This window comes from Urocitellus parryii, chromosome 9 (assembly GCF_045843805.1).
Source record: "Urocitellus parryii isolate mUroPar1 chromosome 9, mUroPar1.hap1, whole genome shotgun sequence".
NCBI classification, from domain to species: Eukaryota; Metazoa; Chordata; class Mammalia; order Rodentia; family Sciuridae; genus Urocitellus; species Urocitellus parryii.
Genome location: NC_135539.1, coordinates 61,636,226 through 61,663,863, shown reverse-complemented (window position 1 = coordinate 61,663,863; position 27,638 = coordinate 61,636,226). Strand labels below are relative to the sequence as shown.

Genomic DNA, 27,638 nt, shown 5'->3' with positions numbered 1-27,638 from the left:
TTACCAAAGTGCCTTTTGTGATTCTTTATTGAGAAAGAAACTGATGAATCTGAAATAATTTTTCTGTGTAAATATATGAGTACACCATAGTGAATCCCACCACAGTGTACAATTACAAGAATGGGGTCCTAATCAGAGTAAGACATATTCCATGCTTGTATAATTATATCAAAAGGAGTTCTACTGTCATATGTAACTAAAAACAACCAATAAAGAAGAAGATGCATTTAGATGGAAGGAACATATATTAAATCATTTTCTTGTATTATAACATTAAAGATTAGTTCTGTTCCATTGTTTTCTTTTCCTTTGTAGGACTCCAATTATATGCATGTGCTTGATCTTCCATTTCAGCTACTTCCTTTTTGATTCTTTTTAGTTTATATCATCTTCATTCATTTGGTTATTTTCCTGCCTTTGTTTAAAATGTCTTGACAATTTTATATTTAAATCTATGTTCTCTTGGAAATTTATAATTTAATCTTTCTTTTTATTTCATTTTATTTTCCGAGTTCAACCAATTCAATTGATTGAATTAAATCCTTTACTTTCATTCAATTGATTGTTAATGTTTTGTTGTCCATTTTTGTACTCGAATAAGGTGTTATGGGCTTATTTTTAAATATCCCTAAATGCTTTTTTAAAAAGCATTTTTAAAAATGCTCTTTTTTATTCCAGAATTAATTGGGAATTAATTAGAATTACAGCATTTTCTTTTTTTTTAATCTTTGTTTTGGGAAGGAAGGAAGGAAGAAATTTGTCAGCTGATTTTTTTTAAAACAGTGGTTTTGTATAGTGGAAATTTTATTGTCTTTTTATTTTGTGGCTGGGATTAGCAATTTGAGATGGTTTACAATATTCCTAGTTTAAGAGCACCCTCTTCTGTCATTGTAGCAAAGCGTAATTTCTTTAATGGATGACTTTTTTTAAAGCAATTTCTCTCTTTTTTTTTAAAGTAATTTCTCACATTGTGTACTTAATATACTTCTTGCTACATACATAGAAATTCCCAAGTGGTTCATTTGTGATTGCTACATTTGGTTACAGTAAAGTCATTAGCTCCTATCTCAGTGCATTTAAGAACATATTTTAAAGTAGTGATGATTTTCCTAGAAATTTCAGGACTTCCACCTGCATTTATTCATTCATCCATTCATTCAATCTTCAGTCAACACATTCAGTCAACACACATCCAAAGAGCTCTTGCAATATCAAGTATTATCACATACTGGTAATGAAAGGGTATTGCAAACATGACCCTTCTTTTCTAAAAGAAAGAGTGATCCACTCTCATATATTGCCAGGTTTTAAAGGCAAAAAACGAGGAATTACCATTTCTATTACCTTTTAAATTCCAAGTTAAAGTGCCTTTTTAATATATGAATTCTCTAGGAATGGCAAAAAATTTCTCAAAAGGTTATTTTCCTTTTATAATTTTATTGTTGATTTCTTTTATTAGGACACATATACATATTTTTGAGCAAAACTCCTAGAATTTTATTAGGGGTTCATTTTTAGTTATATACTTGATAACAGTATCAATATAATCCCTGAATATGAAAATTACACATATTCTTTACTGTTATAAAGTAATATGAGGTAAAAATGACATGAATGGATATGTGTGTATAAATAAAATTTTGTTTTTGTTTTGAGTGTATTTTTAAATTGAACATGTCTTATTATATTTAAAAATAATTTTTACCTTCAATTTTTTTACTATGCTGTTTGCTACAGTAACACTATGCCTGTTTAAACATTTTAGAGTGTTTAATTCCACATTATTCTTCCTTAAAATGTGTTTATACTGTAAATTTTGTTTTTGGCATTTGTAGTGACACTACTATTTAGTTTTATTTCCACTTGACAAATCTGTTTGTTCTCATCATTTGTTTTATTTGTTCTTCATCTAGGTATAATACTTGTTTGAACTTGAGTATGCTGAATTAGGTAAAATTCTATATGACTGTATATACTCACATACATCCCAATTTGATAGTCTGGGATTTGCTTGACTTTTTCATTTTTACATTTACTGTGATTCCTGATATATGTGAATATATTCTTTCCACTTATTTTTGCTATGTACTTTCATTTGACCCATCTTCCTATTTCTCTCTTTTAACCACACTGACTCAATGGATCTTTTTAGTTTGCAATTCTTTCCTCCTTTTTCTATTGATTTGGAATTCATATTACATACCTTAGTCTATTATTCTGACAGATATATTGATACATCAAAATAATATAATAATATAAGAATCCAGCTTCCTTAGCTGAGGGACATTTTTCCTTTGTCCACTCATCATTTGCATCCTTAGCTCTCAAATATGTCCAACCATTAATGTTTCTTAAGTAATAGAAAACCATTGCTTACCAAGTAGTTCCTACTCTCATGAATAACTAATTATAAACCCCTGTAAACCAATTGTTCTATAAAATTCCTTGCTCTGAGTCTGGCAGGTACCATCTGGAGGTTCTTTCTGAAGGGAAAATCCAAAGGCCTTAGTGATAAGACCCTCGGAGAATAACAAAATTCCAATATGATGGAGAGACCTGGATAAAAAAATGGACTTTGGTTTTCTCTCCTTGGTTCTTTGGCTATCTTCAAGTGACAAGGATAATGAATTTTCACTCTTGGATATAAAAGAGCAGGGCTTGAAATAAACCCACAACTTTTCCATGATAACACTACAGTTGCTTTAAAACTCTGTATTCTAAAGATGAGTTTTCATTTAACCTTAAATCCAAAAAGAAAACCTTTACATAGTAATGAGCTGCACATTAACTTTAAATAAGAATTAATTTGATGTTAATGCTAATTGGAAATAGTTTATCTTGCTATTTGGTGTTTTATTAGCACATTTAAATTAAGGAATTGGGCAAGGATAAATGAAAGGATAGGTATTAGAAGAGTATTTATAAATCAAATATTTAAGAATTGAGCATTCATTAATAGGACACTAATGAGGTTAGTTAAATTATTATATAACCATACATTTGAACATTGTATGCTACATGGCATAAAAAGAGTGACATAATAATATTGATGTCTATCATTCCTATAATATCTTTGGTGTGCCAGGCCCTGTTCTGAGTATTTTACATATAAATCTCACAACCATCTCACAAGGTTTGTACTATTCTCTTTTTCATTTTACTGAAAAAGAAGCTAAAACATGGGAAAGTTAATGAATTTAATACTACAGCACCAGTAAGGGGTAGTCCTGGATTCACATGGACTGACACAGAAGAATAGACGTGGTATTTTATGAGGGAAAAAAAAATCAAGGTACAACATGATATGTAAGATATAATTCACATTTCTGTAAACACATGAACTTTTGTGTGTACACCTGTTTGTAAAGGGAAAAAGGCCATATTCAAAGAGATATAAATCATACTACCAAGTAGGCCTTAGGTGCTGGAATGTTCTACTTTTTGCCTTATAGACTACCATTTGCTTTTTAAAAATGTATTACAATACACACACACATGACTTTTGTACTGCACAATTTTAAAGAAGCAGAGTTCAAATGAAGATACTATGGAAAGTTGCAAAAGTTATGTTTTATATAGATAGCACTAATTGTAAACATTTATTTATAATGATAATTCTTCATAGCTATTTTGCTTTTTGAAAAGTCTTCTTTGCTCTGAAAAATAATACACTAAAATATTCGATGGACTTCCCTGGTAGAGAATTTCTTCCTACATTTTGCTCCATTGATTTCCTTTCTTAAGTTTCAATCTCCTCTGTCAAATCTTCTTCCCAACCTTAGACGTTTCTAATCTGAGAGAAAACAGTTTTTCGCCATTTGGATTTCAATTGCCAAAGTTTATTTAAGTTCATAAAGATGTTGTCAAGAATACAAAGCCCTTTGCTTGCTTAGCTGAAACTCTCTCAAATCTTTGTGCTTACCAGCCTGATAGAGTTAGAGGACAAAAATGCAAAACTTCTTACTATAAAAAAAATTGACATTAAGTGACATTTTTCACTTGTGGCATCATTCTTCATATTTTTCAGGAGATCATAGCAACTAATATTATGCATCCCATTTTTTTAATCAAGCAATAGTTTAGGATAAATTAATTTTCACAGAACTGATACTAGAAAATTTATATAATTTTATTGAGATGTGAAATTAATTAAATAATGAGACAAAAGACTTCAAGAAAACTATTAGTAACTCAGTTTCAATTATGTTAGAGCTTGGGTTTAAATATATTTCATGATAAAACTGCTGTTGTTTTAATTTTGGGGAAATAAACTACTTTTCTTAAAATGTAAGTATTAACTCAAAAGTATGTAAGGACTTAAATGGGTATTAATCATTGCTTTTTGATAAGTATGTATGTTCTGATATGATTTGAATATCAACCTTCAATCAGTTTTCTAATAAGAAAAATAATATATCCATTGGCCTTCTAGATAAAAGAGTCATAACACAAACATAATGGAATATGCATCATTTCCTTTGGAGTCTGAAATATTTTTTGCTCAATTCCCTACAGGGTGAGAGGGAAAAAAAGTCAAGCAATCTTGTATATGCAGTATAAGTAATTCCCAAAAGAAATCACAAGTTCTGTTTTTGTTTATTCTATCACTGATGATGCAAATGTATTCCCTATCTGTACTTTACTTACAAACATCCTTTACATAAACCAGAAAATGGTCTTATTTATAAATTAATTTTATCCTTTGTTGTTAGAAAAGAGAAAAATGGAATTTAAAATAAACAGTGAGAAAGGAGATATAAACCCAAGTTCACCTGCAAAAGGAGGATATCCATATCAGAGAAAAATCTTTTAAAAACCTGATATAAACATTCAAAATGAGGAATAATGAATATTATTAAAATGATATTTCACATATTGGAAAATATTGGAAAGCATGCAAAATCACATAAAATCATTGTCATTTTTGAAATACACTCCCATCTTCTTTTTCCTCTTATGCATATAGATAAATGCAAATAGTGTAACTATATTTACCTTAATAATCTTATAAATAATCATATATTGATTGATATTCTATTATAAGAGCCTCAAATAAGTAAGCCAGCTGCAATAAATGTTTATAAAAAAGACTGTTCCTTACCGACACATAGGACCATTTTTCTCCACCACACAAATCCCACCATTTTTGCAATAATTTAATGGACACTCTAAAAAGAAACATCAAAAAAGAATACAGTTAATTATAAATATTATTAGGAAGTAACTTATATATAATTGTTAGTTATTGCATTAAACCTGATCTCTGAGAGTAAATGGCTTCCAGCTTGCGAATGGCAAAAGAATTCTAGGCTAATTGCTTCACCCCTAAAATTTCATCATGGACTCTTCTGTCCTGGGTGGGTTCATGTCCTTCATATGCCTGAGTGAGACGACTCTGCACCTTCTTCTCTACTGCATTAGGTACAATCTACCTATTTAGAATATATCTTCATGATGTGATTGTACTGAAATCTTTTGTTGACTAGAACATTTCTTTCATTCCACACAATAGTCACCATATCATGGCTGATTAATGCTTATCATGGGAAGCCTTGTCTTTTCGGTAAAATAAATGATTCATGTGCATGTGTATATCTTTGTCCATACACCTGGCATAGTTCAAGCCAGTCCTTCTTGCCCCATGACCTATTTCATTACTTGCATTGCTCCCTAGTTCTTGTTTAGCATGAGCATTTATTTTCAAAGGCAGTTTTTGAATGGGTCAAAAAGAAACTAAGTATTTTCACATTGCTTCTATTGAGGACAGAGTTAGCACTTTCAGCTCTTCATACTGCATTCATTTACACTGCCTCCTTGTATTCTCACTGCACAATTCTGATCCACTAAGAGCTGCCAATTTTCCTGTTCTCTTAAAGCCTGACTTGAATTTCCTGGCTTTTTCTTTTTAAATACCTTCTTTCTTGCAGGATACCATTCTTTCTTTGTTGGGCTATTTTATCTCCAATACCTGGGTGAAAACCTTTACTATCTTTAATTTTTAATGCAACAAAATATTCTGAGTACCACTTGAAAGTCTGGCACTGAGCTAGGCACCAGAAATGTAATAATTAATAATATTGGTAGCTTAAAATGGCTGGTAATGCTGCAGACACTGAAGCCAACTGCCTGAGTTGGAACCTCAGCTCAATTTATTAGCTGTGTAATATACTGAGGAAGTCAGTTAATCTCTCTGTTTCAGGTTTATCTCTATAAAACAGAATTAAAAATAGTTCCTATCTAGATTTATCTATAGAGTTGTTGAAACTCTTAGAAAAATATAGAACTCCTACTATGCATTTAATAAATACAATTTAAAAAATATACAGCCATGATTTCTATTGTCATTGATATTCCAGCCTCACAGAGGATGCAAAAAAATGTAAGAAGGGATTAAAATATGGTATGAAAAGTAATCTGTTGGGATGGATTTACCAAAGGTGACAGAGGCATCCTGGAGAATACCTCAGTCAAATCTGGGGAGTCAGAAACGTTTCTGAGGTGAATTATTTATTTAACAGGAATGTGATGGTGTAAATTTATGCTTAAAGACCTGGACATTCCAGAAGAACATGTAATGTGTTGGAGTAACTGGAGGAAGTCCAGCCTGGTTGGATTGTTGATGATATAAAGAGGTGATGAGAAAAAGAGAAACAAAAATCCAGCATAGAGAGACTCAAGTGAGACTAGGAGTTTAAGAAGGGGAACATCAGAGTCTTATAACAATCTAGGAAGAAATTATGATTGCCTAATTGAATGGAGTGGGCAGGGGTGGAGGGCGAGAGCTATAGGAATTATAAGAAGTATTTAAATGGTGTCATTGTAACATCTTGGTGACTATTTGAAAGAATCAAAGGTGGTGTTCAAACTTTTGACTGGACCAATGGCAAGTGATGTTTTAATTCATTGAGCTGAGTTATTTATGGAGAAGGAAGATATTTAAAGGGAATGATGATGCTAGGTTTAAATGCCCAAGGGACTTCCAAGTGGAAGGGTTTCACAGGTATTGGAATCTGTACATGTGACCCCAGGTGAAATACCAGTTAGAGATATAGACCTGAAGATTCTCTTCAGATGCCTTCTTTTGCCTTCCAGATATTATTCATTTCTAGGAATGCTCCTCAAATCATTTTTTAAAATATTTTTTCACAATACCTTTATTTTATTTATTTATTTTTATGTGTGCTGGGGATCAAATTCAGGATTTCATACTTGCTAGGCAAGCACTCTACCACTGAGCTCCAGCTCTAACCCTTCCTCAAATAATTTTGAGATCATTATTTTAAGTACCATGGAGTCACACAGATATAATTGTTGTCTTTATGGAAGTAGACCAACCTTAGTAGAGAAAAAGAAACCCATTTACTTCAGTAGAGAAAAGGTACTGGTCATGAAGTATAGTAAAAAAGTGAAGAAAAGAGACAGAGATTCCATTAAGGTAACATTCACTGACTTAAATATTGGAGGAAAAGTTGTTCTGAGAGATTTTCCAGCCAATCATTGAACATGTGGAAAGAGATGCCAGAGGCATTAGGAAAGAGGAAGTCAGAAGAGAGGGAAGTTCGAGGTCAAAACTGAACTATGTCATGTGTCTAGTATGATTTTTGGTTTCAAAAACTTTTAGCAATTTGCTTTCCTAGGAGTATATTTTCCATCTTGGCCTTTGTTTATCTTCTTTATTTAACTAATCAGAGAAGTGGGGTGTTGAGAATAAGAGTAAAGAGCAACCCCACCGGTCATGTACCATTGAATAGAATAGATATAAAGCTTCCTGCATAAACAAGATATTAGCTGGTTTAACTAAAACGAGTCCACCAATATGATGGAGCACAAGTAGACCTAAAACTTGTTAGAAAAACATTTTTATGGTTATTTTTTCCTTAAGTACACTTTTTAGTCTTCCTCAAGCAATGGTTTTGTTCTATTGAAAAACCAGCGGAGTATCTGATACTGCAAAGCATCAGAGTACATAAAGCACAGTACTGCTGCACATTTTCTTCTAGGGTCATTAATTTTTACTTTGATTAGAGAGAGTAAAACATAGACTCGCTTTACATCAGAATGACTGTGTGGGAATCTAAAGGCATTTTCTTGTGCTGTACATCACAGCACCAAATAAAGAACACAAACATTGACTGGAACAAGGAGGGCATCCTGGTGTTTTGGAGGGCAAAGATTTATAGATTGTTTCTACAAGAAGTTTTTATGTTTCTATCTTATATTCAGGTACTTTATTCATAATTTGAAGAGATGGTGTAAAGGTATTTTTGTCTTTAATTTTCTCAAAATAATTTCCAGTGTTGAGGATGGGGAAGGGAATGGATATGACATGAACAGTTAGTTTTTCTAGTATATAAGAAGTAGGAATCCACGGGGGTGGCATTAGAATTAGCACAGATCACAATTTTTTTTTTTGCTACAATAAAGTCTTACTGAGTTCTGTGTCTTTGGGACCTTTAAGTCCCAGGTTCTTCATGTATAAATTAAATATTATATGACTTCTTTACAGTGACTTCTGGGAAAATGGAACTCAATTTACTAAATTTATTTGTGACATTTCTACACTAGTGGATGGTATATATGAGGTGTTAAATAATTGTTCTCATTCATCTCTACATTGGTTGGAGTGGTTCTCTTTGTTATCTGTACAACCTAATTTCATGACTACCTCTGTCCTTCTCAATCCTCTCCTCCTCCTTTTCCTCTCTCCCCCCTAACATTATAATCATATCACTATGCAAATTTACTGAATGCCTCCTATGTGTCAGGATTTTCCTAAGAGTTTTACTGTGTCCTCTCACTTGAGCCTCATAACATTAAGTGGCATATGTCATAACCATCTTCATTTTACAGACCAGGAAACTGAGGCTTCCGTAATCAACATAACTTGTTTGATTTAATAAGTTATATATAAATAGCAAAGAACCATTTAAACTAGACTAAATCCTGTTCAACTAAAAATGTTAAATGATTCACTATTTAGTTCAGGATTTCAACTGCATGTGATTCTTAATGTGAAGGTTCAGAAAACCCTGTGAGTCATGTGACATCTACTTGCTATCACAGATAAATATGCACATACACAATAATCTGCATAAGGTTTGAAGAGAACTACGGATCCTATGTACCCACCAGAAGAACTTGAGAGGCAAGCCAGCTTCCAAGTGGGTAGAGATTATTTTCTTCATTTTGAATCCCAGCACAGGGAATGGAGGAGAGATTACCAAGTCTAGAAACTTGAATTAACTTCCATGATACTTGACTGAGAACATTTTCTGATTTAGTTTTGTTTTCTTTTTAAGCCTTTCTGAAACTTTATTAACCTATATTGTTATCCTCATCCCCATCAGTATACAGTACTACATATATGACATTATATTTGTAATATCCCATCCTACAATTTGATATTTTTAATTTATTTTTGTGTGTCTTTGTGTACTGGGAATTGAAAACAGGGGTGCTTTACCAATGAGCTATATCCCAAGCCTGTTTTATTTTTTATTTTAAGACATATTCTTGCTAAATTGCTGAGGCTGGCCTCAAAGTTGTGCTCTTCCTGCCTCAGCCTCCTATGTTGCTAGGGTTATAGGTGTATACTACCACGTCCAGTTTTAATGCCTTTTTCTAATTCTCCTTCAAATGCATGATTATCATAATTAGGGCATCAACTTAGCATTAATTTTATTAAACTCTACCACTGCAAATAACTAGAGAAACATTTCCCATTTAAGTTTAGCCAGGCAAATTCTAGCCAATAATTTTCTGTTTCATAAGCCACTGAAACTTGAAAATAATCTGCCTTTCCAATGTAACTTAGGAACAGACAGGATTCACTGAAATATACTTAACAGTCTGAGCTTGATGGTCTTTTAATGTCCTAAACCTTGAGATAGGTGAGGCCAGATGTTTGTGGTGTATTGTGTGAGCACAATGGGGATTACTGGATGCTGAAAGGATGGGGCCCATAAAACTATATAAAACCAAAAAACTATGAAATGCTGAACTACCTAAAAGGAATATGATGTTTGGAAAAAAAGAAGAATATACAATGTACACCGACAAAACTTTAGCATGGGTGAGTCTCTGTAAAAACAGAAGAATGCACATTATCCTATTTGATTGATAAACCCTAAAGCATATAAAATGTAAATAGAGAAAATGTAATATAATATGGATTTTATTTCTGAAACCTGGTTTCACTTGTTCTTTATTTTACTCTAATCCAAGAGCTGTGTCAATATGACCTGCAAATGAACTGTAAGTGATTGGTTCTCGACTGAAACAGGCAGCACAACAACAATATGTCCTCTAGTATTATCTATAGGTTTCCTATCACTTGGCTTAAGTGGCAAGGCTTCTGTTTTTCTGACCCTATTTCTAAAGGTAGATCATGTCAAAGCAGATAATAAATCAAAGCATGTTTTGACTTGTGTTCAGAAAGGACTGTGTTCTAAAAAAAAAAAAAAAAAAACAACAACTTACCTTTATGTAAATAATTCTGAGTATGTCAGTACTGTGTTTTTATAGTTTCAAAAGAACAGGAGTATCTCACTTTTAGCTTTTTTACCCTTTAAAAGAGTAACCAGATTTTCTTTTGGGTACCTTATCTGAAGTCTAAGCATGCCTGGTACAGAAATAATGCCAAAGAGCATTGTTTTTGCATAATATCTTTGTGTATTTTATGACCCCAGATCTGCTCACTTTTTTATTTCCTATCATACTCATAAAATTCAGTGCTGAGTACTATCTTATAGCTATAAAAAATAAACCCTTTTTGCACTATGATTTGATTATAATATCATGCTTTTGTCATTTATTTTTCTCCTCTCCTGAAAGAGAAAATATATTCTTACCTATATTTGACATAAAATATTTCCATTTTATTTAGGAGCTATGATTATTTAAGAACAGCCAAACTATCCACAGTGAGCTAGAGTGCACACCAGAGCTCCATTACACATTACAACAGCTCTTAAGATTGTATATATCTTTTATTACTGATTTCTATTATCTTTTACTTGCAACAGAATTACATTGCCCCTATCTGTTATTTTATGTATCCTTCATGAAATAAAAATTCAATTATTCAGGAGGGATGTTAACAATAGGCTATAATAAATTAGATAATTTCAAAGCAGTTTTGATAAAAATATCATCACTGATATACATTATCATCTCTCATTCTGCATAAGTGCTTCAAGGTCATAAGAAATAAAAATGAGAGTTAATCTGAAGTGTAATAAATCTTCTTTAAAATACACAACTAGAACATGTAAATAGGTAGCTCTTAGGAAGAAGTAGAGAAAAGTACAATTACTTAAAATTAATAATGTTAGATTATATAGGATATCTTTATTATAGAAACCAAGAAATTTTTAGATTACTAAATACTAACATTCTTAAATTAGACTACACTGAATTAAAATTACATAGTCTTTTTTTTAGAGAATACTGTGTGAAACAAGCATGAGTCCACTATAGAATGTATTTTAAATTTTTTTAAAAGCGGCAATTAATATCAACATTTTCCCTGCCCCAAAACGAATCACAAAAATTCAATTAGCTAGGTGCAGTGGAACACGTCTATAATCCCAGCAGCTCAGGAGGATGAGGCAGGAGAATCCCAAGTTTGAGGTCAGCCTCAGCAACTTAGTGAGGCCCTAAGCAAATTAACCAAATCCCATTTCAAAATAAAAAAAAAAAATTAAACAAAGTCTAGGGATGTGGCGTGGTGGTTAAACACCTCTGAGTTGGGTTGAATCCCTAGTACCCCCACCTCCCCCCCCCCCCAAAAAAAGAAACATTCAGTTAGAATGTTTGATTGCTATTATTTAGAAAGTCAACCTTTAATATTTTTCTGCTACCTGCAGGTTAAGATATTGGTTCATACAACAAAGAATATTTGAATGGAAATAAAGTACCTGAACAGCTAGACTCATCTATTTGGAAATCCATGCAGTCAGCAAAGCCATCACAGCGCTGGTGAGCTGGGATGCAGCTGTTAGAAGAGGTGCATAGGAGAGCTCCATCAGAACAGCTCTTATTGGCTAAAATAAAGAATCATGATCCTGGTTATAAGCACACCTTTATTTTTTTCAAGTATTTCTATTAATGAAATAATAAGACCATTTATTATATTATTGTTCAGTTTTTCTAGACCTATATTTTAGAAAAACAGTTCTTTTTGAGAAAACTTTTCATTAAGTTGAAAATTTCTCCCAAAATTTTGCCAATAGAATCATTTCCCAAATACGTATTTTTTGGACTGAATTGTGCATATTCCCCTCAATTGATGTTGAACTCCTAATTGTTAATAAAGTAAAATTATTAATAAAATTAAAAGTCCCATAGGAGGTAATTAAAGTTAAGTGAAATCATCAGAGCCTAATCCAATGTTACAAATGTCTTTACAAGATGAGAAATACCAGGGATGTGAATGCGTAGAAGAAAGTCCATGTGAGGACACAGCAAGAAGGCAGCCACCTACTAGCCAAGGAGAGAAACCAAAGGAGACTTCATACCCTCCAGTGCCTTGATCTTGATCTTCCAACCTCCAGAATTGTGAGAAAATAAATTTCTGTTATTTAAGCCATCCAGTCTGAGGTATTTTGTCATCGTAGCCCAAGCAGAACAATACAAGAACTATGTTGTATTACACATAGAATGTACTGCATGCACTATAAACTCTTAATTGATTTCAGAAGTCATCTATATGTCTTTGTAGATTTTTCCTCTCTTAATGTCTCTAATATTAAGTGTAATTAATTTGACAAAGACTGCAATTTCTTTTAATATTTAACTTCCAAATGGGGTGTTAAGTCTTGAGTAGTCACTGGATACCCAGTAGATCTACGTAATGGCATACAAGGAAGTTCAATGCACTACAATCTTGTTCCTCTACAGCATCATGACCATGCATCATGGAATAATAATCATATGTCCAGGGATTCTTTTTTTTAAATTAGTTACACATGACAGTACAATGATCCAGGGATTCTTGCTGTGGAAGAATTCATTAATGGAGTGTGATCTGATTTCAAGGGACAAGAATACTAAAACTGAATTCTCATGTGCTTGCTTCCTCTTCTCAAGCCTCTTTAGGATTACAGCTTCCTATGAAGCTTTGGTTTAGACTCATTTTATGAGTTAGAGCTGAAAGAGAGCCCCTCATTTCAGGCTGCCACTATGTGTGAAGCCTGGTTCATCTCTGTTCTGTTTCAGCAGGCCTGGGTAAAGGGCTGATCTATATTTTCTCTTTCTCCTGTGCCAATGTTTATGTTCATCTTGTTGCTGAGGCTTTTTATAGGATAGTTCTATCTAGCATTGTTATATGTCTGGGGCAGGAGACCTACATCCAAACCCTGAACCCACTGTACTATTTTGTCAGAATCTGGATACTTTTCAAAAGCACTGAATAATACTGATATTAACTTACACTTCCGTTCCAACCCTGCTCTTTTGAGTCTTAGGATATAGAAGAGATAATGTCAAGGGCAGCACTGGACAAAGAGAGCTCTCTGGAACTTACTCCATTTTAATGAGAACAACTCTGACTTAATTAATATTATCATACACAATACCTTATTTGAACATTTAGTCTATACCTACTGCTAAAACCTTAAAAAATATTGGTCTGGAAATTCTTTGAATTAGAATAAAGAAAACCAAGACACAATCTTTTCAAGGCAAATAGATAATTTCTATGACCCAGGGATAAATATCCCCATGCATGGGTCTTGTACAGATTTTTGTCAACATGTCACTTATTGCCTTCTTCAAGTACAATGGGCCACCAAGAATTGTTTATTTGAAGGTTTTGACACTATTTAGTCTTAAGAACTGCCTGTAAAAATTTATTGTAAAGTTAGGCATGAAAAATTATGTTTTTAAGTATGTATATCTCCATTGACTGAAAATCCTGGCTTTGTAAATTCGAAGTGATAATCTTTACTGAGCAATTGTTCTTAAGGTGCTAGAATATCAATTCACACCAATAACTATTATTGAGTTTCCACTACATATAAGAAACTCTGCTTTAGCACTTAGAGTGGAAAGTGTAGGAGATAACTTTAAAAAGAAAGAGAGACCAGAATATATATACATATATACACACACATACACATATACATACATAATTTGACAAAGAAAAAAATATATATATATATATTCTAAAAGACTGCCATAAGATCAAACTTAATTGGCAAAGCATTGTTATATATAAATATTATAAAAACAAGGATTATTTTAGTGTTTCTAGGTCTATAAAGAAGTAAATCAAGATTAGAGTCTTAAAATGGTTTAATTTTAATGTTTTCAGAGAAAGTCATTTAGCAAGATAGGAATAAAATCAATAGATGGTTAATCAGTAAGTTTGAGTATAGCAGTTGCCATTAGGGGGTTTGACTCTGGAGGTAGTATAGATACACCTATAAAACAAGGCTAGAACCAGATTATAGAAATTACTAAGATCTCAGGACATGGATTTCTTTAAGCTTTTCAAAAGCATTAAAAGACAATCATTGCAAAACCAAGTAAACCAGGAAAAAAGAATAACCTTCCAACCCCTATCAGATGCAGAAATTATTTGTAAACAAATTGTATATATTAGGTATGTATATGCATATATCTCTGTATATATATGTGCATTATTTTTGTGAGCATACATATTTATGATTCATTTTTTCATTGCAAAGGGCTGAGAGATCATACAGTAGTTAGCAACAACTATTATTTTGAAATCTGGGTACGTGGATGATAGATACTATTCATATATCTGTAATGCTATATTTTGAACCCTTGTATTGGAAATACTGATCTATTCATATTTCCTCATCCATTTTCCAATTTGATGAGATATTAATTTTAAGTTGACTAGATAATGAAGAGCTCTAACTTGTTAGTGGAATAAACCACATCTATTGCACAAACAGCAATAAAACACATAAAAATAAGAAAATAAATGGCTTACATTTATTTATTAAAAGTTTTACTTTTTCTTTTGAATAGAAATTTAACAGTTAAGATAAATTAAAAATTGCCATTACTTTATAATTTAAAAACAAAAATACAAGTTTCTATAACATTAAAATTAATGGATATTCATAAATTTTCTTTTTAGAAGTAGGTAGCAAATAAATACTATTGGATGCTAATAGTATTTATTTATGGATGCCAACAAATACTATTGACAATAGTATTTGTTGGCATCCATAAAGCAAGGGAAATTATATTAAATATAGAAGAATTAAAATGGGCCATTTTCTATTGTTCCTCTTTTACTAATACCTATATAATTAAAAAACATTCCAAAATTTAATTGTTACATTCTATTTCAAACATTATGTTTTTGGGAGGGAAAGGGAGTGAGAAGGGAAATTGCATGGAAATGGAAGGCGATCCTCAGGGTTATACAAAATGTCATATAAGAGGAAAGGAGGGGTAAGACAAGATAATACAAATGGAAGAAATGATTTACAGTAGAAGGGGTAGAGAGAGAAAAGGGGAGGGGAGGGGAGGGGAGGGGGGATAGTAGAGAATAGGACAGACAGCAGAATACATCAGACACTAGAAAGGCAATATGTCAATCAATGGAAGGGTAACTGATGTGATACAGCAATCTGTATACGGGGTAAAAGCGGGAGTTCATAATCCACTTGAATCAAACCGTGTAATATGATGTATTAAGAACTACGTAATGTTATGAACGACCAATAAAAAAAAATAAATAAAAATTTTCTAAATAGATATTTAATTATTTGCTTATTTATTTATTTGTGGTACAGGAGGTTGAACCTAGGGGCTATATCTCCAGCAACTTTCTTTTCTTATTTGAGACAGAGTCTCATTAAGTTGCTGAGGCTGGCCTCAAACATGTGATCCTCCTGCCTCAGTCTCTAGGCTCACTGGGATTAAAAGTGTGCACCACAGCATTTAGCCCTTAAACCTTATGTTTTAAAGTCCATAGAAATTCTTACTCTAAGATCCATCATAATCTTAGAGGTTGATACTCTTTCTTACCAAAATACGTAAAGTAGTATAGAATATTTTGTGGCTTTAAGCCATTCTCTTAGATAGATGATACTTTTAAAATAGGCAATCTTAGGAAAATGATCAATTCCAAATCGTTAGATATGACACTGAGCTCCATAGGTCACATCAGCTGCTAGTGATAAGAAGGTGAACTGTCTGTCTCCCTGCCTGTTTTTCACCTTCCTTTCCATCATTAATGGATAGATGTGGTCTCCTGAAGCATTTTCTACCTTCTATTCTTATTCTGGGCCCTAGGAGTCAGAACTACAAGGAGACTTCAACCAGCGTCTTTGACTTCCACCATATGGTTGGGTTGGGTCAAGAGGTAGCACCAGCAGATCAACAGAGAGGCAAGAGAAGGCAATAGTGGTATAGACCAGCTGCTTCCCTTAACCAAATGCCAATCTTCTTATTTTTTAAAAAATGAAATTCTAATTGACATGAAATAATTGTACATATTTATGGGGTGCCATGTGGCATTTCACTACATGTATCAAATGTATAATGACCAGATCAGGGTAACTGGACTATGTGTTTCCTTCAACTTATTTCTCTGTGCTGGGCACTTTCAAATTCTTCTCTACCAGCTATGGTGAGTTATTTTATTGTCATCAACCATTGTTATTTGTCTTGTTATAGAGTATTAGAAGTTATTTCTTCTACCCCGTTCTACCCTTGGACCCATTCATCCTCTCTTCAGCCCTCTCTTCTTGAATTCCTTTATATAATGGCCCTTTTTGATTCCAGTTTCAGTCAACTGTTGCATTCTCTCACATCTTTTGATGTAATGACAATTAACAGTCCCAGTCCTATTATGTCTTCGGGATTGTGAGCATACTGGTTCTCTCATGAACCTTCTTTTAAAAAAAATATTTATTTATTTTTTCTAATTAGTATACATGACAGCAGAATGTTCTTTGACTCATTGTACACAAATAGAGCATGATTTTTCACTTCACTAGTTGTATACAAAGTAGGGTCACTTGATTCCTGCGATCAGACATGTACCTACGGTAATGATGTCCAACTCATTGCACCATCTTTCCTATTCCCATGAAACAACCCGTCTCCTCCCTCCCCTTTACCCAATCCAAAGTTCCTCCACTCATCTCATGCCCCCCCCAATTATAAATTAGCATCCACTTATCAGAGAAAACATTCAGCCTTTGATTTTTTGAGATTAGCTTACTTCGCTTAGCAGGATATTCTCCAACTTCATCCATTTATCTGCAAATGCCATAATTTTATTCTCTTTTACTACTCAGTAATAGTCCATTGTGTATATATACCACGGTTTCTTTATCCATTCATCTATTGAAGGGCATCTAGGTTGCTTCCATGGTTTGGCAATTTTGAATTGTGCTGCTATAAACACTGATGTGGGATAGCTGGGTCAAATGATGGTTCCATTTCAAATTTTTTAAGGAACCTCCATTCTGCTTTCTAGATTGGTTGCACCAATTTGTAGACCCACCAGAAATTTATGAGCATGCCTTTTCCCCCATATCCTCACCAACACTTATTGTTGCTTGTATTCTTGATAACTGCCCTTCTGACTGGGGTAAGATGAAATCTTAGAATAGTTTTGATTTTTGCATTTCTCTAATTACTAGAGATGTTGGACATTTTAAATATGCTTGTTGATCAATTCTATATGTTCTTCTGACAAATGTCTATTCATCTCCTTAGCCGATTTATTGATTGGGTTGTTTTTTTTTTTTTTTGGTGTTAAGTTTTTTGAGTTCTTTATAAATCCTGGAGATTAGTGTTCTATCTTTGGCGTACAGTAAAAATTTGCTCCCATACTGTAGGCTGTCTCTTTATCTCCTGACTTTTTTATTTTGCTCAGAAGAAGCTTTTCAGTTTGCATCCATCCCATTTATTGATTCTTAATTTTATTTCTTGCACTTTATGAGTCTTGTTAAGGAAGTCAGGGCCTAGGGGTGGGTCTGTAGCTCGGTGGTAGAGCATTTCCTTGCATGGGTGAGGTACTGGGTTTGATTCTCAGCACCACATAAAAATAAGTAAATAAATAGACAGAGATATAGATAGATAAATATTGTGTCCATCTTCAACTAAAAGATATCTAAAAAAAAAAAAAAGGAAAGGAATTCGGGGCCTAATCCAACATGATGAAAATTTGGTTTTAGTTTTTCTTCTATTAGGTGTAGGGTCTCTGGTCTAATTCCTAGGTCCTTAATCCAATTTGAGTTCCATCCTCTCACACCCTTTGATGTAATGACAATTAGCAGTTTGTGGCATGGGGAGAGATAGGAGTTTAATTTCATTTTGCTACATATGGATTTCCAGTTTTCCTAGCACCATTTGTCATGAACCTACTTAATATAGTCTCGACTTTTGTAGTATCAATGGACCACCTATTTCTTCCCAGGATATTGAGTAATAAAATCACTTGAAGAGGGCTGGGGTTGTAGATCAGTGGTAGAGCATTTGTCTTACATGTGTGAGGCACTGGGTTTGAACCCCGGAACCACATAAAAATAAATAAAGATACTGTGTCCATCTACAACTAAAAAAATATTTTTTAAAAAAACACCTGATGAAATACTAAAATCTTCCTGTTGAAGATTGCTATCAGAGGAGTACCAGAGAAAAAGAGTGTTCCCACCTTTGTACTGTTGTTACCTATGATTTAACCATGCTTATTTTTTAATTTTTTTTTGAGAAAGGGAATTTATTTCAATAGAAGAACTATCACTTCAGTTTATTTAAAAAAAGAGGATGTTTTCAATGGTAAGACAATATAAAATAGGAATTAATTTGTCTAAACATTCTGATCACTAGAAAGTTTATTTTTGCAAGAATATAAGGATTTCAAATATTAACTGCTTTGATTTTCCTATCTAAAATTAGAAATATCTCAGAATCTTTATTCCTACAGCATATAAACATGTGCAAAGCACTTAAATAAAATAAATGTATTCTTTAAAAACATTTTTAGTTTTAGATAGACACAATATCTTTATTTTTATTTTGTTTACTTTTTACGTGATTCTGAGGATTGAACCCAGGGCCTCACACGTGTGAGGCAAGCACTCTACCACTGTGCTATAACCTGAGAATATAACTTATTCTTTTATCCTATGTCCCATTCCAAAGCCAACTTCTGAAGAGTTGTTTGATTTCTTTTCTTGTCATTTCCCATTTGCTCTTCAAAAAGATTAATTATAGAGCACTGCCCTCTTATCCACAGAAGATTTTCTCTAAGATCCTTAAGAATCACTGCTTTTCCTAACTTTTATATACTTAGGCCTAATCTTATTTTATCTCTCAGAGACATTCCAACTAATGAATACTCTCTTATGAATACCATTGATTTAAGATCATTACTTTTTTTCTGATGCTCCACCTGTATCTATGACAACAAAAAGATTAAAATACGCTATTGTGGCATGTCAACCATTTAAGTTAAAAACACTTGAAAAACAGCAGGTGTAAGAAGATCACTTTGACTTTTACACTATTTCTAAAAAGCATGAAAAAGGCATGCTCTATACAGGAAAAAAAGGAAGAAAGAAAATAAAAGAAAAAGAAAAGCAATATCCTTATTTTCAAAGACAAGAAGTTGAGACCAAGAAAATGCTGTACAGATCTTTTCCGCACACCTCCTACCTGTCAAGCCTCCCCACTAATTGAGTCACATTTTCAGTTTATCATTCTTTGTTCACTCTGGTATACAGATAGTCCTAACTGCTTCTTTGGGTCTTCATTTCTTCATGGGTGCTTAACACTTTGCCTTTGTCTTTTTCATGTATCTAATGTCAATTCAAGCACTGGACTCCTCTGGGACCCTAAGAGGGCAGAGGTAAAATTTTTCTGCCTCAACAACCATATCTTAGTGTCTTTCAGAGTTTGTGTGTTCTTAATTGTCCCTTAGATGTTCCCTTAGATTCTGTCTGCCATATTTTATCCCATCTACACACACAGCTTCAATCACCATATGCTGATGACCATGTATTTTTTTATTTTTTTAAATCATTCTCCTGAGCTCCATATATCCATTTCTAAACATGTTTGGAGCATTTCCAAACTACCACACTTCTAAGCTTGGAACTAAAGTCTTCTCCTTAAGGGTCATTCTCCTCCTATATTCCCAATGCAAGAAGTGGCACATTAGCTGTCCCAATGCCAAATCAGAAACTTGAAACTCATTCTTGATTCCTCTCTTCCTCATCATCTGTCTTGTATCTCTTTATAATATTCTCCCACACCATGATCGGGTCAATTCCTTTATATTTGATGGCATCACCTTTGAACCAGTCTCCTTTCCCTCTCTAATCTGCTCTATATAGTGCATAAAAATTGTTGTGCAGCATGGGTGTGATGGATCAGGGCTCTTCAAGATCTGGTCCCAGCTTAACCCTCCAAAATTCTCTGTTTCTCACCACTGACTCAACTCTAGTAATAAAAAATATACTTCACTCACATGACTTATTTTCTTTTTTGAAACATTTCTCACTTAAGTCAAATATCTTCGTTTTACTTGTTTAGTGACTACTTGTCTTTCCAAGTTTTTCTGTGAAGCGATTTTTTTTTCTTTTTAAAATTTATAGACTGCAGCACCATAGTTGGGAAGTGTGCTATGTGTTCTATAGCACAACGTGTTTATCCCTGGCATAGAACTTAAATGTTCACGCTTTTGACTTACTGTCTCTTTCAGTAATGTAAAAAGCATCTACAACCTGACCTGGGACAGTGCCATAATCATCTGTATATAAATGGATGAATAAATGTGGGTTTACAAAATGCCATTCTCAATCAATAGGGGAGACAGAAATAAACTATCATGCCTTCAAATGTTTGATAAATTGTGGGATCATTCAATGCTTTATTCTGGACTTCTGCTGTAGAGTTTTGCCTTAGTTGTTAAGTTTACATCTGGAATGCCCCACAAAAGCTCAGGTGTGGAAGGAGACATAGAAGTGTCCACAGATGGGACTATAAGGTAATAATTAGTGAGGACTCTAACCTCATCCGTGGATTAATCCATTTGATGGATCCATAATTTAAATGGTGGTAACTGTAGGCAGGTGGGAACTGGTAGGAGGACATAGGTCATTAAAGATGTAGCCTTGGGGACTATATCTTGTCCCCGGTCTCTTTCACCTCCTCTGTCTCCCTTTCTACCCCCTGCTTCCTGGCTGCCAGGACCTGAGCAGCTATCCTTTGCCACACCCTTCTGTCATGATGATCTGACTCACCACAGGCCCAGAGGAAGGGAAGTGCTAACCATTGAGTGAAATCTCTGAAAATATGAACCAAAACAAAGCTTTCCTGTTAAGTTGTTTATGCCAAATATTTTGGTCACATGAATGAAAAGTTCACTAATACTAATCTATTCCTAGTGTGAACTTATTTCCCTTTAGGATCAGAAGTTTATGTGACTGACAAGTCAAACTCCACCTTTGTAACGAATGCCTAAAATTACAAGGACACAGAACTTTCCTTGTACACAAAGCACTCTACCAACTGAGCTATACCCCAATGGAACTTAATATGATTTATGCCAAGCCAAATCATATTACAACCCTGATGGGAACAGGGAGGAGTAATTTGGCTAGGTTTCTCCTTTTGATTCACTTCCATTTGCTTACCTTATCTCTAAAAAAAATATTACAAGACCTGACAGGTTGTCTTCATCACAAAGAGAATATACCAGTGGGAAAAAACAGGGAGGCAGACCACAAATCTCCATGCCTACATCAAGAAAAACATTTCATAGACTTAAGGTTAAAGTCTAAACATCCAAAGGCTGTTTCCATTTTCTTTCATTTATTTTTACTCCTTTTCCAATAGTCATCAGAATTCCAAATGTGCACTCTAATTAGGACACTGAAATAGACTTTTATTTCTTTTCCTGCTTCCCTCTTACTATGACATCCCAAAATGATTTTTACTATTATAAAGTGTAGGATCATTAACATGCTTTATGGACATTTATCACTGTAGCCCTTGCCAAAAGAATAAAAATATAAAAAATAAGCAAGCAAAAAAACAATTAAATAAAATGTTAATGTTTTTTGGACCTCACTATGATTAGTTCCTCAGCTGTAGAAGTATGTAATTACTTCTTAACTAACATTCTTCCTTCTCTATGTGACATGGGCTAAGTATAATAAAAATAGAAGGTCTATGCAGGGCTTGGGTTGTCATATGCATTTGCTCAAATTCTCAGAGTCATTTTTTTATAAATTAATTAATTTATTTTTACATGAGCTCTTATTATTATTATTATTATTTGCATTATAATTCTTAATACACCTTTAAACCACAATTTATCATATCTCTGTATACAAGATATGTTGACACCAAATTCACATCTTCATACATGTATTTTGTACAATGATGAGGGTCTCAGAGTCTTTTAAATTAGGTATTACTGACCCCATGACATGGATGATGAAACTGAAATTGGCAGCTTTCAATTTCCTTTCCAAGCTCACACAGGTAGCTCATATCCTTAGGACTTACTTTTCCATGAACTCTTAGCAACATAATGTCTACCCAGGTCCAGATCCAACCCTTACCTATACGTATTCATTAAAGTCAATATTTATCTATAGCCTTTGATTTGAGCCATTCTGAATTTTTAAGGTGAGAAGAAATTATGATGATACTTTTAGAACCATTTCTATAAATGTTCTTTAGAGATAAATACATATTATAAATATATATATGTATAAATATATGTGTGTGTGTACATATATGTATTACCATCCTCTATTAGAATGACCTAGACACAAAAGGAAATAAAAATTGTAACAGAAATTGCTATAACTACAGAATACTGCCATAAATGGTAAGCAAGACCCACATTCTTTCTTTAGGAAGATAACATAAAAAAATTACATTATTTATATATATATATATATATATATATATATATATATATATATATATATATATAATTTTTTTTTAAAGAGAGAGTGAGAGAGGAGAGAGAGAGAGAATTTTTTAATATTTATTTTTTAGTTCTCGGTGGACACAACATCTTTGTTGGTATGTGGTGCTGAGGATCGAACCCGGGCCGCACGCATGCCAGGCGAGCGCGCTACCGCTGAGCCACATCCCCAGCCCAAAAAATTACATTATTGATGAGAAGATCATGGTATGACTCTGGAGAACTTTGTTTCATCTGTCAGACTCTCTCTATCATTTCAAAATGGCATTTCTTCCCTGACACACTGAGTTAGTGAAAATAACTCACAGCAGCTGGATTCATCTTCATTAAAGTGACAGTCGGGCACTCCGTCACATAGCAGGAGGGATGGGATACACTGGTCTGCAGAGCACTGGAACTCCATGTTACCACATGGCTGAGAGGGTCTGAGAGGACAGTCCATTTCATCAGATCCGTCTAGGCAATCTTCCTGTCCATCACACTTTCCCAAGATAGGGACACACTGGAGAGTGTAGATACATGCAAACTGATCAGCTTCACAGAATGATGGCTGTATTGTGACGGGACCTAAAAAGAGAACAAGTCACTTCATGTTGGCATTAAGACAGTTTTCTTGAGGTCCAATATTGAAAACTTTCAGGATATATTTACTTTTGTATAAATATGAAACATTTTGGTAATTTAAGTCAATTAATTTCCAGTTAGGAAAAATGATCCCTACTCTATGCAAAAGTGATTAGAGAGTATGCCTTATCTTAATCTTACCAGCAACATTTTTTTTTAAAAGGGAATGGTAGACAAGGAAATGGAGACTTTTAAATTACAGAAGAAATTTTTATTCAGAGTACCTGGATTTGACCATGAAATCAGATTTCCAAGGAAAGACATTTTTTTCCACAATAAATTAGGTATTTTGGAAAGATGCACTTACAGTTTTAGAATTTAAGGGTATTGTTATTATATCTGTATATGGTTTATTCACTGTCTCTTAATGCCTGTGCCTGGGGAATCTAGCTCCTGAGACTCTGTCCAGGGTAGAGTCATAGAAGTTGCAGTTAGCCATGGTTTTATCACAGTGGATTTTGCTCAGATCTTGATTCCTGCCAAAAGGCCATGTATTGTCATATCTAACATAGAGATAAAATCACAGTTCAATCTAAAATATTGCACTAGAAGAGATCTTAAAGGTAATCTGGTTTAAATCCAACCCACTCATTTTACACCTAAGGATATTAAGTCCACAAAATTAAGTAGCCAAAAACTCAGTGCTACTTTTATAATCTTTCATTACACAGATTATTTTGTGGCAAAATATTGAGTCTACATTAAGTTAAATTTAATCATGGACCAAGAATGTTGGTCTTCATATTGACTAGATGATGCTTCTTGAGGTCAATGAATGTATATAATTATGAAAGATTATTACTAATTTATTGAAACATTGGTCCTGAGACTGATCTTAGGCTTTGTGTTGTTTTTATACTAAATATTAGAGGAAAAATGAAAAAATAAAGCCACACAGCAATGGGGACCAGTTCAGGAACAGTTTGTTTGCTGGACATTTGAAGCTACTTTTATTTGTGGATTTTATGAGAATAGTTTGCTTTATGCAGAAAGATGGTGTGGTGAATTTATTTTAAAAATGAGATTTGAGAGTTCCTTTCCTGCTTACCCAGTAGTGGAGATATATCTAGACTATAGGTAGATTCTGATGTTACGGTCAAAGTCATGTATGTGAAATCTATGTGGCCATGTTTCTAGTGTCTGTGTTCATGGAAAATGTCATATGTAAGCAAGGGAGCAATCATATGACTGTGGGACATGATATCATGCTCCAATCTTACTGTCTGAGATAATGTTAGCATATACAGATGCAGTGTTCCAATGAACAAATTTCAAACTTAAACATAGAAAGTAAATTGGATTTAAATTCTATACCTTTATGTACAGTTTTTAAATATTTAACCATGATCAAATAAGTGGATTTTTGTTCATTCTTTTCATTAGATTAATCTCATAGTTAAGTAAGGGTAGACATTCTCAATTATATTTTTCAAAAAATATATAATTCCTTAAAATGTCATCTTTGTTAACTCTCCAGTGGTTGAAAAGATTGAATAATTTTTTTTTCATGTGATGAAAATCTAGAATTAACTTTAGCAATATGCCTAGTACTTAGCTAAGGCAATATACTAACAAACAAACAGAAAACTCACAGGGAGAGTAATTTTCTTTAAGACAAACAGATTCCTATGCTTCCCAGACCCTATTCAGAATGTACTTTTGTGTGTGTAGCTTATTATACATTTTTCCTTATATCAGAGATGCGAATATAAAATTCTCCTTTATTTAGAGATATAAATTGCATTAAATTACATAATTATTTTTATCAAAATGTACTCAGAACTATTTGTTCAAGGAAGCCAGTGGGCTTGTACAGCATACACTTGATCCTGTCTTGTGCTCTTCAGGTTAGCCGTTCAAGATCAAGGTGTACTTCCCCCACTTGCTGGGAAAGCTGCCAGATGACAGCTCACAATTGAGCCCAGCTCCAGACATTGCTCTCTAAAGTTATATACCCTCAAAGAATGGCTTTATTCATTGACTTGTGAAGTGGGGAGAGGATGGCTCAGGCCCTTTGTTTCAATATGAGGCCTCTACCAAGCGACAAAGCAGCTTTGGAGCTCCCCACAGCACTGGCAGAGGCCACAGTGCACCTGCATCATGGCTCAACATCCTCCACCCCACGCCCCACACATTCTGCTTCCTTTTCTCCTTTTCAGGGGATGCTCCTGAGAGAATTTCCACTACAATCTCTATGAAGGAATTTGCCTCAGAGTTGGCTTCCCATAGAACCTGATCTAAGGCACTATCTAGTCTTCAAATGCATCTTGTTTTAAATTACATCCCCTCTGAATTGCTTCTCAAATTTTCCATTGAAATATTTCTGATATTTGAGGAACATAAATTTTTCACTCCTAAAAGGAGTCTAGGCAGGTTCTGAGGTAGAAACAATTCTCCATTAGCTCAATATTTCATCTGAGTCTTTTGTTTTATCCAAATGAGAATTCTGCATTATGCTACATAATATACATTTTCAGTATAAATGGATTTCTCCAGTATTGCAATAAAACTAAAACTCCTGGAAGATGTACCATGCTCATCTTTTGATTTGAATACAGCCTGCTGTGTGCACTCTCCAAGAAATGTTGACAGTGAAAAAAGCTTCCCTAAAATTGTAATTTTAATGGATTTATTCTTAGGTGCCGTCTAGGGAGATAGCTAGTCATTAAAGGTAAATTTAACTCTGTAAAATTGAAACAATATTAATAATTTTCTTTTTGTAGTCTAAAAAATCTCAGCACTGCCTTAAATTCATATTACTAGGTGAAAGAAGACAATCTGACAAGGCTACGTATTGTCTGATTCCAAGTCAATGACATTCCAGAGAAGACTAAAGGATTAAAGAGGTCAGTTGCTGCGGGTGGAGGTGGGAGGAGAGGTGAGGATGAATAAGGAGGAAGAGCACAGGTTTTCACAGTAGTAAAACTATTCTATATGAATCACTCTAAACTATTCTCTATAAACCATATGAATGGTTCATTTTCCATGAAACTATTGTGCAGAAAACTTTTCTATATGTGTTATCATATGTTTGTCAAAAATCTATAGAACTGTCAACACCAAGAGTGAACTCTAATATAAACTATAGACTTCGGGTAATAATGATGTGTAGGGCAGGTTCACCTCTATTTAATATCATAAATATACCATCTTGGTATGGGTAAATAAATTTGTGGAGGCTGTGTGGGGGAAATTTCTGTTTTCTACTTAATTTTGCTATGAATCTAAAAATTCTATAATATATGAAAGTATATATAAAATATATATACTTATATACATATAATATACATAACATATATACTTATATACATACAATATACATATAACATATATACTTATATGCATATACATAAAATATACATGTATATCTCTCCACACCTTTTATATATATATATAGATAGATAGATAGATAGATAGACAGACAGATACTAGTATATACAGGCACTAATATCACTTAGAACCTATATGACAACCTGTAATTCATGTTCAATGCTTCACTCTTAAAACTTCTATGTTGTAATCTCTATAAATCTCTTTTAAAAGGCAGACATTTTAAAACACACAACATTTTAAATGCACAATATCTTGATGAATGCATGGTGTGTTGATGAAGTACATTGTCCTCTCTTACCATGCCCAACAAGCAGCTTAGACAGGCCACTTAAAACCAATGGTACCAAGGCAAAGGCCAGTGACTTTACAGAGAAGTGGTGTCAGATCAGGCTTATCCATAGTTAGCTGACTTGGAAATGTGTGTTATTGTTCATCATATGAGCTGGTTACTATATGAAAGAGTGTAACAAGCTCAGGGTAATACTGAAATGTACATCAGGGAATCAAACTGAAACAGCTGGGTTGTGATGATAGTCCTTTTATACCTCAAAGAATCTAGTTAAACTAGAAGGATAAAGGAAAGTAACAAAGAAATAGGCACTCAGAATTGTTAGTGATGGAGAAGAAAGATGAGAAGAAAGACAGTCCAAAAATGTTCATTCATTTTGACACCAGGATTCATTAGGCACCTTAAGGGTATTTTGTTTTGTGTTTTGTTTTAAGTCCACCTTTC

At 33.5% G+C, this 27,638-nt stretch overlaps 1 protein-coding gene across 1 annotated transcript in view; it reads right to left on the bottom strand.

The window, feature by feature from the left end:
- The window catches only part of Malrd1 (MAM and LDL receptor class A domain containing 1), a 656,113-nt gene that overhangs the window by 96,653 nt on the left and 531,822 nt on the right, over positions 1–27,638 (bottom strand). The window contains exons 34-36 of the mRNA XM_077802928.1: positions 23,255–23,515; positions 11,919–12,044; positions 5,102–5,168 (exon numbers count right to left, since the gene is read on the bottom strand). Coding sequence (XP_077659054.1) covers positions 5,102–5,168; positions 11,919–12,044; positions 23,255–23,515 — 454 coding nt within the window. The remainder of the gene's footprint in view (positions 1–5,101; positions 5,169–11,918; positions 12,045–23,254; positions 23,516–27,638) is intronic.